This window comes from Cuculus canorus, chromosome 1 (assembly GCF_017976375.1).
Source record: "Cuculus canorus isolate bCucCan1 chromosome 1, bCucCan1.pri, whole genome shotgun sequence".
Lineage (NCBI taxonomy): Eukaryota > Metazoa > Chordata > Aves > Cuculiformes > Cuculidae > Cuculus > Cuculus canorus.
The window spans coordinates 83,317,077-83,331,139 of NC_071401.1; the positions used below are offsets into that span (position 1 = coordinate 83,317,077).

At 37.7% G+C, this 14,063-nt stretch overlaps 1 protein-coding gene across 7 annotated transcripts in view; it reads right to left on the reverse strand.

Annotated features, from left to right (window-relative positions):
- The window catches only part of KLHL15 (kelch like family member 15), a 28,232-nt gene continuing 14,169 nt past the window's right edge, over positions 1-14,063 (reverse strand). For all 7 annotated transcript variants that reach the window (XM_009561084.2, XM_054055526.1, XM_054055531.1 and 4 more), the window contains one exon: positions 1-5,640. In XM_009561084.2, coding sequence (XP_009559379.1) covers positions 4,531-5,640 — 1,110 coding nt within the window. In that variant the 3' untranslated portion in view covers positions 1-4,530. The remainder of the gene's footprint in view (positions 5,641-14,063) is intronic.

Genomic DNA, 14,063 nt, shown 5'->3' on the forward strand with positions numbered 1-14,063 from the left:
AGAAGGAGAAGGAGAAGAAGGATAGACTTTTTCTTTGATGCTCCCCAACCCTACAAACACTTAAACACAGGCTGACATTTGCACTGTTGTCTTTTCTTTTAAGTACCTTACAGGTTTCTGTTTTCTTTATATTGAACTGTTCACATTTGCGGAGTACACACTTGAAGTGTTAGAAGAACCAGAGGCCCAATTCACTACTTGTAAGGAAAAATATATTTAAAAGACAAAGTATTTCTACAAATGTGACTATTTCTAAAAAGACTGTGTCATATAAAGGCTGATACAAGCTTGAAGTTTATTTTTTAAGAGTTGTTAGCATCTCCCCATAGTGCTTACCCTCCTTTTGCAGAAGAATGGACATAGTGAGTTAATAAATGCTTTTCTTTTTAAATCAATTAGAACTGGTAACTACTGAATCTTATCCTTGGCTTCCTGAATGTCCACTGAAGCTTTGTCTGATGCAAGTAGTTATCCCATTATCAGCATGAAACAACACAGCATTTGGGTTTGTAAGGCAAGAGGTCCTCAAGAAAAACTGGCTGCAAACCTCAAACTAGAGAAATATACACATCACAAACCCTGAGAGCCAGTGAGAACAGGACTGCAGCAACAAGGGCATCCACACTTTTCAAAAAGAAGTACCATAAAAACCGGTTGCCAGGTTGCTGATATGCTGCCGCGTAGCCCCTTGAGCTAGCAATGCCTTCTGAAACAGCAGTCTTCATAAAATCAAGTATTGCCTTCCTCCAGCTGGATCATAGGGGAAAAAAATTCCAGAAGTTTTTTTGCTACCTAATGCCTCCCACCGGGAACCTACTACCAACACTTTGTGGGGGAAAAGTAAGCTATTTCTAGCTTATGCTACGGGGAAAAAAAAATATCTGTCCCCTGAACCCAAATATAACAGCATGAGGAATGGGAACTGGCAGTGTCCAACCTCTTCAGAGGAGCACTATGCTTTTTGGCTATTCTGACCCATTTGAAAACAAAATTTCCTCCTTGAGCTAGTTGCTACATTAAGACATGAAGCTGATATATTTTTGCTACAAATGTGGGAAAAAACCAAACTGCAAACTAGACTGTAACTCACTATGTCCACCTTTTTAAGAAAAGGCAAGCGCACTTATCATTTAAAAGCAGATTGTGTTAAATCTTAAATATGCAGATGAGATCATTTGCTGGTGTTTCATTATGGGTGGGGTGGGAACAGAAGAAACAACCCTCCAAACTTACTAATCAAAGATCATAACTTACCTTTTACTTGACTAAGAAAAGGCATTTCAATGTTTTTAAAACTCATATTGATCTGATCATAATATTCAAAATTTGACACTAATAGGCAGTTCTCACTAGCCAGTTTAATTTTGTTTTTATTTAAACTCTAAATTATCTGCAGCTAAATACTAAAAGCAAACACAGAGACTTTCAATTGAAACATATATATACATATATAAAATATATAAGTTACCAAAAGTAACTGCCTCAAAAGTTCCACCGCAATGGAAAAGATCATGGAAGCTAGTTTTGTATTTCATGTTTGTAACAACAAAAGCGTGGTAGAAATTTAAATTAACAAAACATTCTTGCGTACCTCCACATGTTCTAAACCCAAGCAAATCCCAGTCACTCCTAATGCTCAAAAGGTTACCGTCAGCTTCTCAACAGAGACACAAATTCAGGGAAGCTGCAATCAACAGTTCAAGTTAAGAATTGCACAGAATTATTATTATTACAATCCTGAACAAGTTCCTTCAGAATCAGGCATCTGATGATAAATATGAACTTCAAAGCAGAGCACCTAAAAATGACCTGGTTCTTCATGTTTCAATTGTCAGTATTTACCAATGACTTCAGTGGCAGTTGCTTAGCACACAGAACTTTAGAAGGTGCTTAAATGCAGACTCAAAAACGCAGCTTGAGACACCTCCACCCTTATTTTTAATGTCCATTTATTACACCTGAATCACGGATGGCCAGATATCCAGGACCATGTCCATCCCCCAGACTAGCCCTAGGTAGAACTGAAGTACTCCATACTATGTGTAACATGCCCATGAAAGCCTACTCAAGCAGGATTAGTTTTTGCTGCCCCATAGACTTTTCAAGAAATGAGCCGGTGACAAAAATAATAAAAAACAACTTTAAAAAACTGCTTTATTGTGCCCCATAGTTCCGTGAACTATGTACAGTAGAAGCTTTTTTACTTGCACACAGCCAGCACCTACTGGAATCAGTTTAACTTGGCACCCACGCAGGGCAATATACACACAAGTCTCACAGAGAAACTGAGGTTTTAGTGTAAGCCATGCTGGCTTTAAGTTAAGCTATTAAGAAAGTAAATTAGATCTCTGATTCAGTAAACTGAACTTTGATTTAAAAAAAGACTGAAATTTAAATGTGAGCTAGTCTGCATCAGAAGACTGAATATCAATATTTGGTCCAGTCACTACTGGTGTAAGTAACTTATTACTACTGCTATGGTGCTATTCATTCTCTTTTTCTGTAGAAACATATGGAAAGAAAATAATAATAGATCACTTCTAATCAAAGAAAAAAAACAAAAAACCTGCCAACTTGCCATCCAGCTCCAAATCCTCACATCTCAACCTATATTGAAATTACTACAAAAATATCAAAATACAAGTATGAGGAGTTTGACACGCTTTAACTTCTTTCTATAACTTCAAACTTAGCTTAGGCCAGTAGGTGTTAACACAGGAAATTTAGGGTGATTTTGGTCCCTTTGTAAGCGCATTCTTTTGAACTCCCTGAGAACTGTACATTCCTTTTCTACAGTGATTTCTGACTGGAAGATGCCAAATAAAGTGGTTTTGCATCGCTGCATATAAAATAAAGCCTATTGCTTAAAGTAAAACACAGCAGCGTAAGATTTTACAAAATATGCAGGTGCACATTTCAGCATTTTGCCCCTATACAATTGAACTAAGCCTTCAACTTCTCCAAATCTCTCCCTTAGATTCTGCAATAATAATGGTGTGACTAATTTCACACCATTAAAGACAACCAGAATGTATTTACTGTTATTATTTACTTCTTGGCAGATATTTCTTACTACTGTCAGCAATATGTGCAAGTTAACACAATGGAGTTACGCAAAGCCCTCTTGGACCACACATCTCAATTCAGGCACTCCGAGGTCAGTAGCTACAGTTGTGTAGAGTTTTTTGTACAAGAAACATAACTGGTACTAACCATTCAACCACCTAATTCCACATTTTCAAAACACAGTAGTTCTTAGCAATTGATAATTAAAATAATAATAAGAAGAAAAGATTAGACCACTCCAAGTACAAACAAAACACTCATACTGAAGTTGAGTACAAGCAAAGTTCTGCGAATTAACTGTAGTTTATCCAGTTCTGAAAACAACCACAAGTCAAAGCAGTGCTGACCATTTGCTTATTGACATTTTCCATTTTCATAAAAAAGGAGAATTGGCAGCACATTCAAACATAAAAGAAACTCAGGTGAGATGCGTTTACTTTTAAAAAATAATTTATGAAATAACAATCAACAGTTCATTATGTAACATCGATATAAAGAGTTTAGAGGTACTGAATCAATCAGTATATACTAAAGATAAGATACTTCGATACCAAACGAGGCCTCCAGTTACCCAAGAACTTTGAATTATTTAACTCATTAGAGGATAGTACTTATACCTTAAATTCAACAGATATGGCTGAATCTGTGCACTAGTTAAAATATAATGTTGTAACTGTACATAAAAAGATGTATTTATATAGAGTTTTTACAGTGTATGCACGTATATATATTTTTACTCACCAACAAACACAACGCAGACAATAGAAGGCAGCATAGAAATAGTGTTCTGAATATAAAAATGTTTTCAGTTTAGTAGAAAATGTATAATTTGCATTTTGGCAGACTTACTGGTACTACTGTACAAAACCAGGAAAACAACCATGCAAAGGGGTTAAGATTATTCTTCAACATACATAAGGGAAAACAAAAACACCTAGCAGATTTGAGAATAATTTGCAATTAATGGGAAAAGCACCCAAAAGACAACATAAAAATACAGAAATCGTTTAGTTTTGTTCTTTTAAACCCAGCTGTACCCTAGTACAGATGATGAGTTTTATTCTGATGCTCAATAAAAATGAAAATCTTTCTTCTTTCTACAAATACTTTGTTAAACTCAGCTGATTTCCAAAGCATAGTGGTATAATGGCCATAAAAAAAAAAAAAGACAGAAGACAGTATTATGGACAGTATCATGGACATAAAATGTTACCAAAAAAATAACCACACTCAAAAATATATTTTTCTTTTCCCCTACTTACAAGTAAGTTTGTTAAAAAAGAAACAAAGCTTTTACAATATCAGACCAACTACTGGCTTTTCTAATAAACTTGGCGAGTACTCTCCCTGTACATCCTGTTTCCCTTAAGCATTTAGCAACATCTCTAAAGGAATCCAACTGGTTTGTATTTTTTGACAAATTGGGTATAGCTTTTTGTATTTCATGGAGTAGTTCACTCTGTTTTAGCTGCAACGTCTAACATGCTCCAAAACATATTCAGGAAAGTGCAAACTGCAGACTTGTAAGCCGTCCAGCTTGCATGGCATCCTTGGATATTCATCTTCTTTCCATTTGTTTTCCTCTGGATCAAAGGTGAGAATCGAATCACTGTAATGACCATTGTAACAAAGGCCTCCAAGAACCATTATCTGTTTGTCCAGAACAGCTACACCGTGACCACTCCTACCAATTGGCATAGAAGCCAATATGGTCCATTGATCAGTATCTGGGTCATAAACCTCTGTAGAAGGACAGCCTTGAGATTCAAAGGAGGCCCTCAGGATCACACAGACACCACCAAAGACATAAAGCTTACCATTATAAGAAATCATTTTGTGAAAGCATCTTGCATAATTCATTTTGCACTTGTTCTCCCAACAGTTAGTGACCACTTGTGTTCTCCTTGTTCGCTGCTCTACTGTCCCTTCTTTACTGGGATCAAACACACACACTTGCTTAGAAGTTGAAGATGATGTAATTCCACCAGTGATATACAACTTGTTACCAAGCACAGTCCCTTCATGTCCGTATTTATTGACTGGATAGGGATCCACAAACTCCCACTTATCTTCAGTAATATCATACCGTTCCGTTGAGTAAAATGTTTCATCCCTGGTTCTCCCAGCCACTGCATAAACATACCTCCCAATAACTCCAACAGCAAACTCGGAACGTGGAACAGACATGTCTGCCATTCGTAACCAAGTGTTTTGTCTTGGGTCATATCTAAACACTTTGGATGAAGCGTGAAACTCTCCATCTGGCCCCAGTTCTTCCCCACCTAACAGAAACACAAAGTTGTTCACAATGGCAAGGCAGTCTGGTCGTAAAGGTACTTGCGGACCCTCTAGTTCCCACCAGACCCTCGGTTTGTGCAAGAGAAGAATTTTACTGTTTACCATACTGTGTCCTATCATTCCTCTAAATACTGCAGTCTGGGGTTTGGCAGAACGAATTTTGTTCGATTTCATTTCCATCAAAGGCTGTTGGTGAACGCTATGAAAGTAATTCATGGCTTGGTCAACCTCATGTCGCAGCTGCCGGGAGTATCGATAAAACTCTGATGTTTTTACCTATGAATACATTTAAAAGATATTAAAAGTCTGACCAAGAGAAACAATCCAGAAAACCTAAATTACTTGTGTCATTAGAAGATTATTTGACTTATTTTCATTCAGACAATTGACTTTTGTGCATGGAGGGTTAAACTAACGTACCATTATCAAAATCCAGAAGGTAATTTAGTGATTAATAGCAGTAACTAACATTTACAGCACAATATCCACATGCAGAATTTAAGCTGGAATTAGGCACAACTGAAATACTCTAGTCTAAAAATCATTATTTCTTCTTCCAAAAAAAGCCTCTCTTCATCTTCTTAATCCATAAAGTGCCTAAATTAAAAATGCACTATTTTCCTGGTTTTGAAAAACATTTTGCGCACCCATTCTGTGTTTACCAGTGTCTACCCTAGTCTTAATTTCTGCTGAATTCTCACACCAAGCCCAAGCAGGTATTCCCAAATGATAGGCTCTGCTCACAGAGTTATTTAATTGAAGTGGCAAGGGATGGTACCTAAACACCTTCCTTCTGAACACATGATCGCACTGTCATAACGGTTACTTTATGGTTTCCCCTCTGTGAGTCTCCATGTATTAACAAATACCTTTAACACAAGGGGAAAACACCTCAATAATCTTCCAGTTGTGCATTTATTTGGTAAGTTGCAGAGGTACACTTGAACTTCCACTTCCCAGGTGAGAGTCAGAACTTTTGAAATTACCACACAGTAGTGAAGTGCTGCTTCTCAGTGCCATCTCAAATTGAAAAGAACTGTCCCTGCTCAATTTTCTCAAATTTTTGTCCCTCTCCAGTAGGGGGGGAGAGGGGATTCTAAGAATCTACCTTTCCAGGCAGGATCCCTCCTCTTGTCTAAGCCAATTCAAGTTCCTGAGGCTGGTCCCAAGAGAATACCAAAAAACATCCTCATCTTGAACATTGTAATAAATTAGATCCAGGTAGCCCTCAGGTCACTGTGCAGTGACTCAAGGAGGCTTCGCTCTTCCTGTACAGCCTAGTTGTTCTGGCTTGAGTGAAAGAATTGATTTTCTAACTTTTCAGCTAAACCTCGTCTATGTAACTTCATTTTCTGAAAGTAAACTACATGTTTTTCAGACAAGGTTTGTCTCTAAAAGTGATAACACAGGGCACTGGTATGCAGAACGGCCACTGCTTACATCTGTCCCTATGGAAGGTAATCCTCAAATTGGTGGAATGTCATTAAGGGAAAGGAGCAGGGAGCAGTAGATAGTACAAGTGACTCAAAAGCAACGAGAGTATCCCATTCCATGTACGTCACGCTCAATATAAAACTGAAGGATCATGAGCAAGCCCTCTTCTTTGATGGCAGTTGTCTAATGCAGACCTCATTTGTGGTCTTGCCCCTGATTCTGGATCTGTACATTCCTGAAACCAGCTCCTGAGCACAGCTCCCATTTGCTGCCGAGTCCAGCCTGGGGCCTTTCCCAGTGTCCGCTCTGCAGCATCTATGGTGACGCAATCATAGAGGGGGGGTTCAATTTCATATATTTGTATGTATTTTATTATTTTCTTATTAATAATATTCTCCTTATTTTTATTATTGTTTCACTGAAACTGGTTTAGCTTCCAACCCACAAGTCTCTTTCTCTTATTTCCCTTCTCTCTGTCAGGGGCCTGGGGATTGGGACTGCAACTGCTCATGTTTAGCTGCTGATCAAGACATGTGGGGCTAAACTGTGACAGTGGTCTAACGCAGCATCCTGAATTTCACTTCTAAAACAAATAAAAACCTGCTAGATTTGTCAAATCCACAAATCCTCTATCAGATTTGATCCCAAATAACAGTTTCTTTCATATAACACTGGATTGCTTTCAAACACTCCAAACTCCTTTAGTTCCCACCAGTTCCAAGAAGAGAAGCAGTGCTATAAAAAACTGTCGTGGCACTTCGAAACTTCAAAGCAACCACAAAATAACATCAGAAGTTAGTGTTTTTCAGTATCTGGTCCCCTACACCTTCCTACTCCCGGTCCCAAGGGACAAAAGCCTGTACTGCCACTTACCTAAGGGCTGGTGCTATAAGTTTTCCTGTACATGAAAAGCAATTTGGAAACAAATGTTCTTTATATCTTGTGAATAAAATAGTTCCTTGTTCCATAAACATGTACTATTTAAATTTTGTTACCCTTCTGTTAATTGCTTCTCTTCCTTGTACAGTAATTAAAACATTCTGTTGTCAGATAAATGTTTTTAAAATCTTTTGAGCTGTCATTATAGGACATGATTCACCCAGATTCTGGTATTGTTTTACACACCAGATTTTCCAAAAACCTTGAATATTATCCTACAACTGTAAAGCCCGGTATTGCTCAAGACTTATAATAATTTAATGTTTTTATTACACTTTTTCCTTTCCCTCACTTTGTTTTGACAAATCAACTTATCTTTGTTTGGAAAAAGAGGATTGTCACAAACAGATTGCATATATTGTTCTTGGAGCAATATCCAACTTCTTTGGACTGTTTCTACTGGGGGTGATGATGGAGCAAAATGGTGTACTTAAGTATAGCGCTTATCGAACACCTACAATAAGCCCAACTCTTCTATCTTCTTATTGCAAATAAAGAATATATAAAAAACACAAGAGATCTGCTTATACGGCATAAATCATACACCCTGCCTGACTGAAAAGACTGAACAAAGTCCAGAAGATGGGCTCGGGGGTGGGTGAAGAGAACCACAGCACAGAAAAATGTTAAACACAGAAAGCCTTAAAGGTTACAGAAAATGAAACAGGAAGTCAAAATAAAGAATCGTGGACAGGTTACTTCATCCTTAAAAGTAACTTTCAAATCCTAAACCAGTATGACTATTTCACATATTCCCAAACTACAGCTACCGTTTTGGAATTAAACAAGGAGTTCTGGTCCACCTATATGCATTTAAAGTTTTCTTGGATGATTATGGAAGACAACAGGATCAACATCCATACAATGTGAGGCATGCCAGCAAAGCCTGGCAGAGTTGGAAAATGTTTTTTTCTTTTCCCCCTCAACATTTACAACTCCATCTTTATTTCTAGAAATCGAAATGCCAGCCAGAAACTGGAATTAAAATAAGCCTTATGTATCCTCACCACTCTACTCCTTCACATCGCCTAAATCTTACCCCATGAGGGCATGCAAAAGGAAACAAGAAGTATCTCTAATGCCAGAGACTGAATCTCAAGACCAGGGAATCAATCTATTTGTAGTTTAGTACAAGTTATCTTGACAAAGGCACTAATATCAAAGCAAAGCTTCCATCTTTTACCTTGAACTAGAAAGACATCAAGAAGCAAAACCATCTACCAGTTATAAACAACCCTTTCAGACTAAAGTTCAGGGGAAGCCATCTACAAGAACAATCTTGAAGAGATTAACATGAAAATATACAAGCACTAGGAATTCTTACAATATTCAAGAAAACAAACCAAACCAACACAGAATGCTAGACTATCTAAATTCTGGTTGCAGACTTCCTAGACTTTGCTGTTGAGGAAATATACCAGTGTTTCTAGCATTCCACTTTTCACCAGCACCGCCACCTCTGCAATACAGGAGTGGTACCTCTCCTGAAGCTCAAATGATGTTCTAAGGTGAATGTTAGGATACGTCTATATGAAAGAACAGAGTGATCACGCTTGCTTGATGCAAATGAAGACAAAGCAAATGTGGGGCAGTTTGTCCACTTTCACATTCACACTGTTTGTGTGAAATTTCCCAGAATAATTTGGAAGTCCTACTCAGTTCATAGTAAGGAAAAATCTCCTAACATCTACACTTCTGAATAATTTTACAATGCTTTTAATTACTTGTGTGTACAATTAAAAAAAAAAAAAGAGAAGCACTAGAATTCTGGTGTTTAGATATAAAAATACAACTGTAAGTTGTGTATGTATTTTATGTTCAGCAGATTAAAGATCACAGCTGTCAGGAAGCCTTTTGTGGAACTTGCACCCAAAATACGCTGAAGGATATCCCTCACTGTTCTAAAGCAAGCTTCTACCATTACCTGTAAGTAGTAGCAGACAGTTGATAAACAAATATCTAAGTGCTTGCCAACAGACCAATGTTCCCGTTAAGTTCAAATGGAGAAGCTCTAGAAGGAACATGCACCTAGTTACCAACATACTGAATTAAAGAGAATGCTCACAAGTTTCTGCAAAACATCCAAAGCAGATGAAAATGTACCCTAACTGTGATGAACCCTGAAGTAAAACGAATGCAGGTTCTTAAGAGTACATTATAGACTCTGAATTGATAAAAAAAAATATAAATGTTTTAGAGCATTTTCAAAGTGTAAAGAAAGCCTAATCCGTTATCTGGCTGAAGGGTCTCAAGGAAAGTTTAGACTTCCTTACCAACCCGAGCCTTATTGTAAAAGAGGAATTTAATCCAAGTGCTAAAGCTTTGCTCGTGATTTTTACATTCTTTCCAATTCTTTCTCTTCAGTTTTCTCAACAAAACCTTCTTAGAGGGGTTCTGCTGGGACTGCACTAATGCAAGAGCTCCCTGAAGAGCCTTCCTGAGAACTCTCTCATTGCATCATCTACAGTAGTTGACAGTCAGATTTTTACCTACAGAGGCATAGAATAGCAAAAGTCAAAATCAAATGTGTCAATCCATAAAAGAGATGATGTAGAAAGTAATTAAAAGCATGCCAGCTCTCCACTCACACCCTTCACAGTCAATACCAAAACCATTAAGACTTCACCAAAATCACCATCATCCCTCTAGCTATAGTAAATTGGAGCTTGAATGCATTTTCTCTTCTTCATTTTGAATCAGTGAAACACTCAGTAAAAACTACTGGCTTTCCAAATTAATGCAGCTTATAATCAACGCCTATTTTTCCTCCTGCATTGCAATGCATGCTTTTTTAGTTGCTGCAGCTATGTGAGTTTCAGAATTTCCTTCCTGTATTCTATGAAAAAGTAAAGCAAAATGTAAGCCATCAGTTTCTAATTTGAAGTGATCCCCACAAAACGTGTATCCCATGTTATGTTCATTATCTCCTCCAGTCCCTTAAAACAGTTAAGCAAATTAATAAGCTGCAGGAAGAGCAATGAAAGGTAAATATTCCGTAACACAAGTTTGACTTCTACATACAGATTTCCCCGCTCCCCCTTTGCAGCCATTTACAGTTACTGCTCTATTTGTATTTTTGTTACTTGGTGTTTTAGGAAAAAGCTTTCAAAAGCAGGCCAACTGTATCCTAGGCTGCATCAAAAGAAGCGTGGTCAGTAGGTGAAGGGAGGTTATTACACTCTCATGAGACCTCAGATGGAGTTTGTGTCCAGTTCTGGAATCCGCAACATAAAGATACGGAACTGTTGGAATGGGTCCAAAGGAGAGCCATGAAGATGAGTAGAGATGCTCCAGTCCTCTGATATGAGGACAGGCAGAGAGAGTTGGGGTTGTTCAGCCTGGAGAAGAGAAGGGTCCTGGGAGACCTTATAGCGACTTTCCTGTACCTGAAGGGGGCTACAGGAGATCTGGGACTTCTTACGTGGGCATGTGGTGATAGGATGAGGGGTAATGGATTCAGATTGGAAGGGGAAAGATTTAGATTAGACATTAGGAAGAAATTCTTCACTATGAGGGTGGTGAGGCACTGGCAAAGGTTGCCCAGGGAAGCTGTGGATGACCCATCCTAGGAAGTGTTCAAGGCCAGGTTGGATGGGGCATTGAGCAGCCTGGTCTAGTGGGAGGTGTCCCTGCCCATGGCAGGGAGTTGGAACTGGATGATCTTTAAGATCCCTTTCAATGCAAACTATTCCATGATTTATGAAAACCATAAAAAAGCACTACTTTTGAAGTGGCCAGACTAAATATCTGCTATTTGCACACCTGGTAACTAAATCTTATAATGTTATTATATGGAGTAGATGTTCACTTGGTTCCTTCTGTAGAACTGGTAAAAAAACCCCAGAAAAATCTGGATGGCTCATAATGTGACTCTCATCTCTAGTCACACAAGCAGAGAACTATTTCAAAGGTTATAAAACTGTGCTTACTTAAGTTTTGTAAAACTGTTAGTTCTGCATGTGTAAGTGATGCAACTCAAACTCAGCTACTACAAATACAGAAGGTATGCTACACCTTTTCAGTGAATAATGATGGTCTCTCTATCAGACTTCTAGAGAACAAATTTTTCCTTTTACTTGCAAAAAATTTTGATCTTTTACTAGAGATTATGCTGAATCAAAACTAAAGATTTATCAATCCTACTAAGTAGAATTCTTATTATTTTCACGTCTACGTATTTCTGGCCATATTCTAAGCACAATTATAAGCCTGTCAACATTACTAAAATGTCACCATGCATGTTCCAAATCAAAATTCTGTCAAATAGAAAAAAAAGTCAAATGCATATGTCTAAAACAGCAGCAACCAAAATTACTCTGCAACCGAACATTAGTATGCCTAGCACTAGACAAGCAGCTGTACTTAACTTCCCCTTTCTATAGCACGGGTCATTCCTTAGTTACCTCCCAGTAACTCATACCAGTATGAAAACTGGTATAGGGCTTTGAGGAGCTATTCTGGAAGTGCTACAAATCACATACTGTTTTTCAGCCTAGCCATATAAATATAAAACAATGGCGCCCCTGTGAAGCAAGGACAATGCCCTCAAACAGTATTTTGCTTTCCCTTTTAGAAATTGGCAAGAAAAATAATCACAGTCAAGATAGAATCTAACTCAAATCTAATCCCTCAAATGAGTGGAGCCAACAATCTATATGACAGAATTCAGATGCTCACCACATAATAAATACTGCTAGCAAATCTATCCAAGTCAGCAACAACTAAAACATCAAGTGCAGCAACTATTTAAGATGAGAGGCCTACTAACCTCATCCACTAGATACTTCTAAACTTCAGCATACAAAGTTATAGAGAGAGAAAAAAAAGATAAATTCAACATTTATCAAAGGTAAAGTTACAATGACATAAAATTACAATGACATTTTCTCAAAAGTTACTATTTGCTAGGTACAGAAAAGCACATACTCAATGTGCTATTCATCCTACCTCTAAAGCAGAAGCTGATGCACCTAGTGATTAATAACTTTCTGATCTAAGCTGGGACCTTCTAAATCAGTATGGGCTAGTCATAACAAACCCTACAGACGGGACATGAAAAAAACCCTTTTGATTTTAAGAACAGAGGTTTTTGAAACACCCGTTAGTCCAAGTAGTCTACAGAAACTAAATGGAACTTAAATAGTGTATTAAAAGAAATCATTAGATGTTTGCCTACAATAACACAGACAAACTCAATCACCTAGGAGAAATGCCCTTTATCTTTTATCTTCAACCTCCCTCAAGACTTAATGAAGCCATGGATATGTTTCAAATAAAGGAAACTGTAACATGGGTAGTGGAACTTACGCTTCTCCCCATATGTTTTCCCTTTATTTTCCAACTATTTCCCAAAGCCTTACTTAATGTATCTTTCCGTTTCCTCCCATACATCTATTTCTATTTTAAGGGCTGAGGAACAAAAGTAGTATTTATTCATATTTCAGAAGCAGTTCTTCCAGTGCAGTTTAGAGTAAGCAAAGAAAGCCGCACCTTCACCCCAAATGCACATCAGCCTCAAGGTATAAATCTAGTCACTCATCAAATCCTTTTTAAAAGGACAAGCCATCCCACTTGTACTGTAAATCTCTTAAAAAAATAAAACGGTGTAAGAAATAGAAGAGCTTAAAAGGCCAAAAATATCTTTACTGTGACTTGCAAAGTTACCTTATTTATATACTACAATGGCAGCCATCTTAGAAGCGAGTATTAGAAAGATTACATAAGAGCACATATGACAAGCCAGCAAATACAGAGTTCGCTGAACTGTAAAAGTCAATCTCAGATTGTATTTGGTACATTCACACAGGCATTTAGTATGTGCTGGCTTCAGGAAAAAGGGGAATTCTGTTTGCAGATCTCAAAAAAAACAGTTTTACCAATATTTTCCCCCTTCTACACACAGAAGAAAGAATTCAGAGTTCTCCTCAGGTTACTGCCAGAACACTTAACAGACATGCTCTTTTATTAAAAAAAAAGCAAAGAACGCATGGTCTATATTTTAATGTTTGCTCCAACTGCAGTTGTCCTTTGTCACTTGTCATACTGCATTACTCAATGGTCTATCGCCAGGGCAAAATACAAATACATTCCTAACTGCAGAACTAAACGACATACTTATCTAGCTGTGCTTCCCTCTGCTGAGTTGTCCTGCTCCAGAATCTGTACTGGCTTCTTTCTGTTCCCACGTACAATTTATGGAAAGGGCATTGACAGGTAAAGCTTTTACATGCACATATATAAACTAGGATGCTGAAAACAACTTCTCTCCTTCAGTTGTACATATCTGGCCACTTTGTAATTGGCAAGATAAAACCACCAGAAGCACG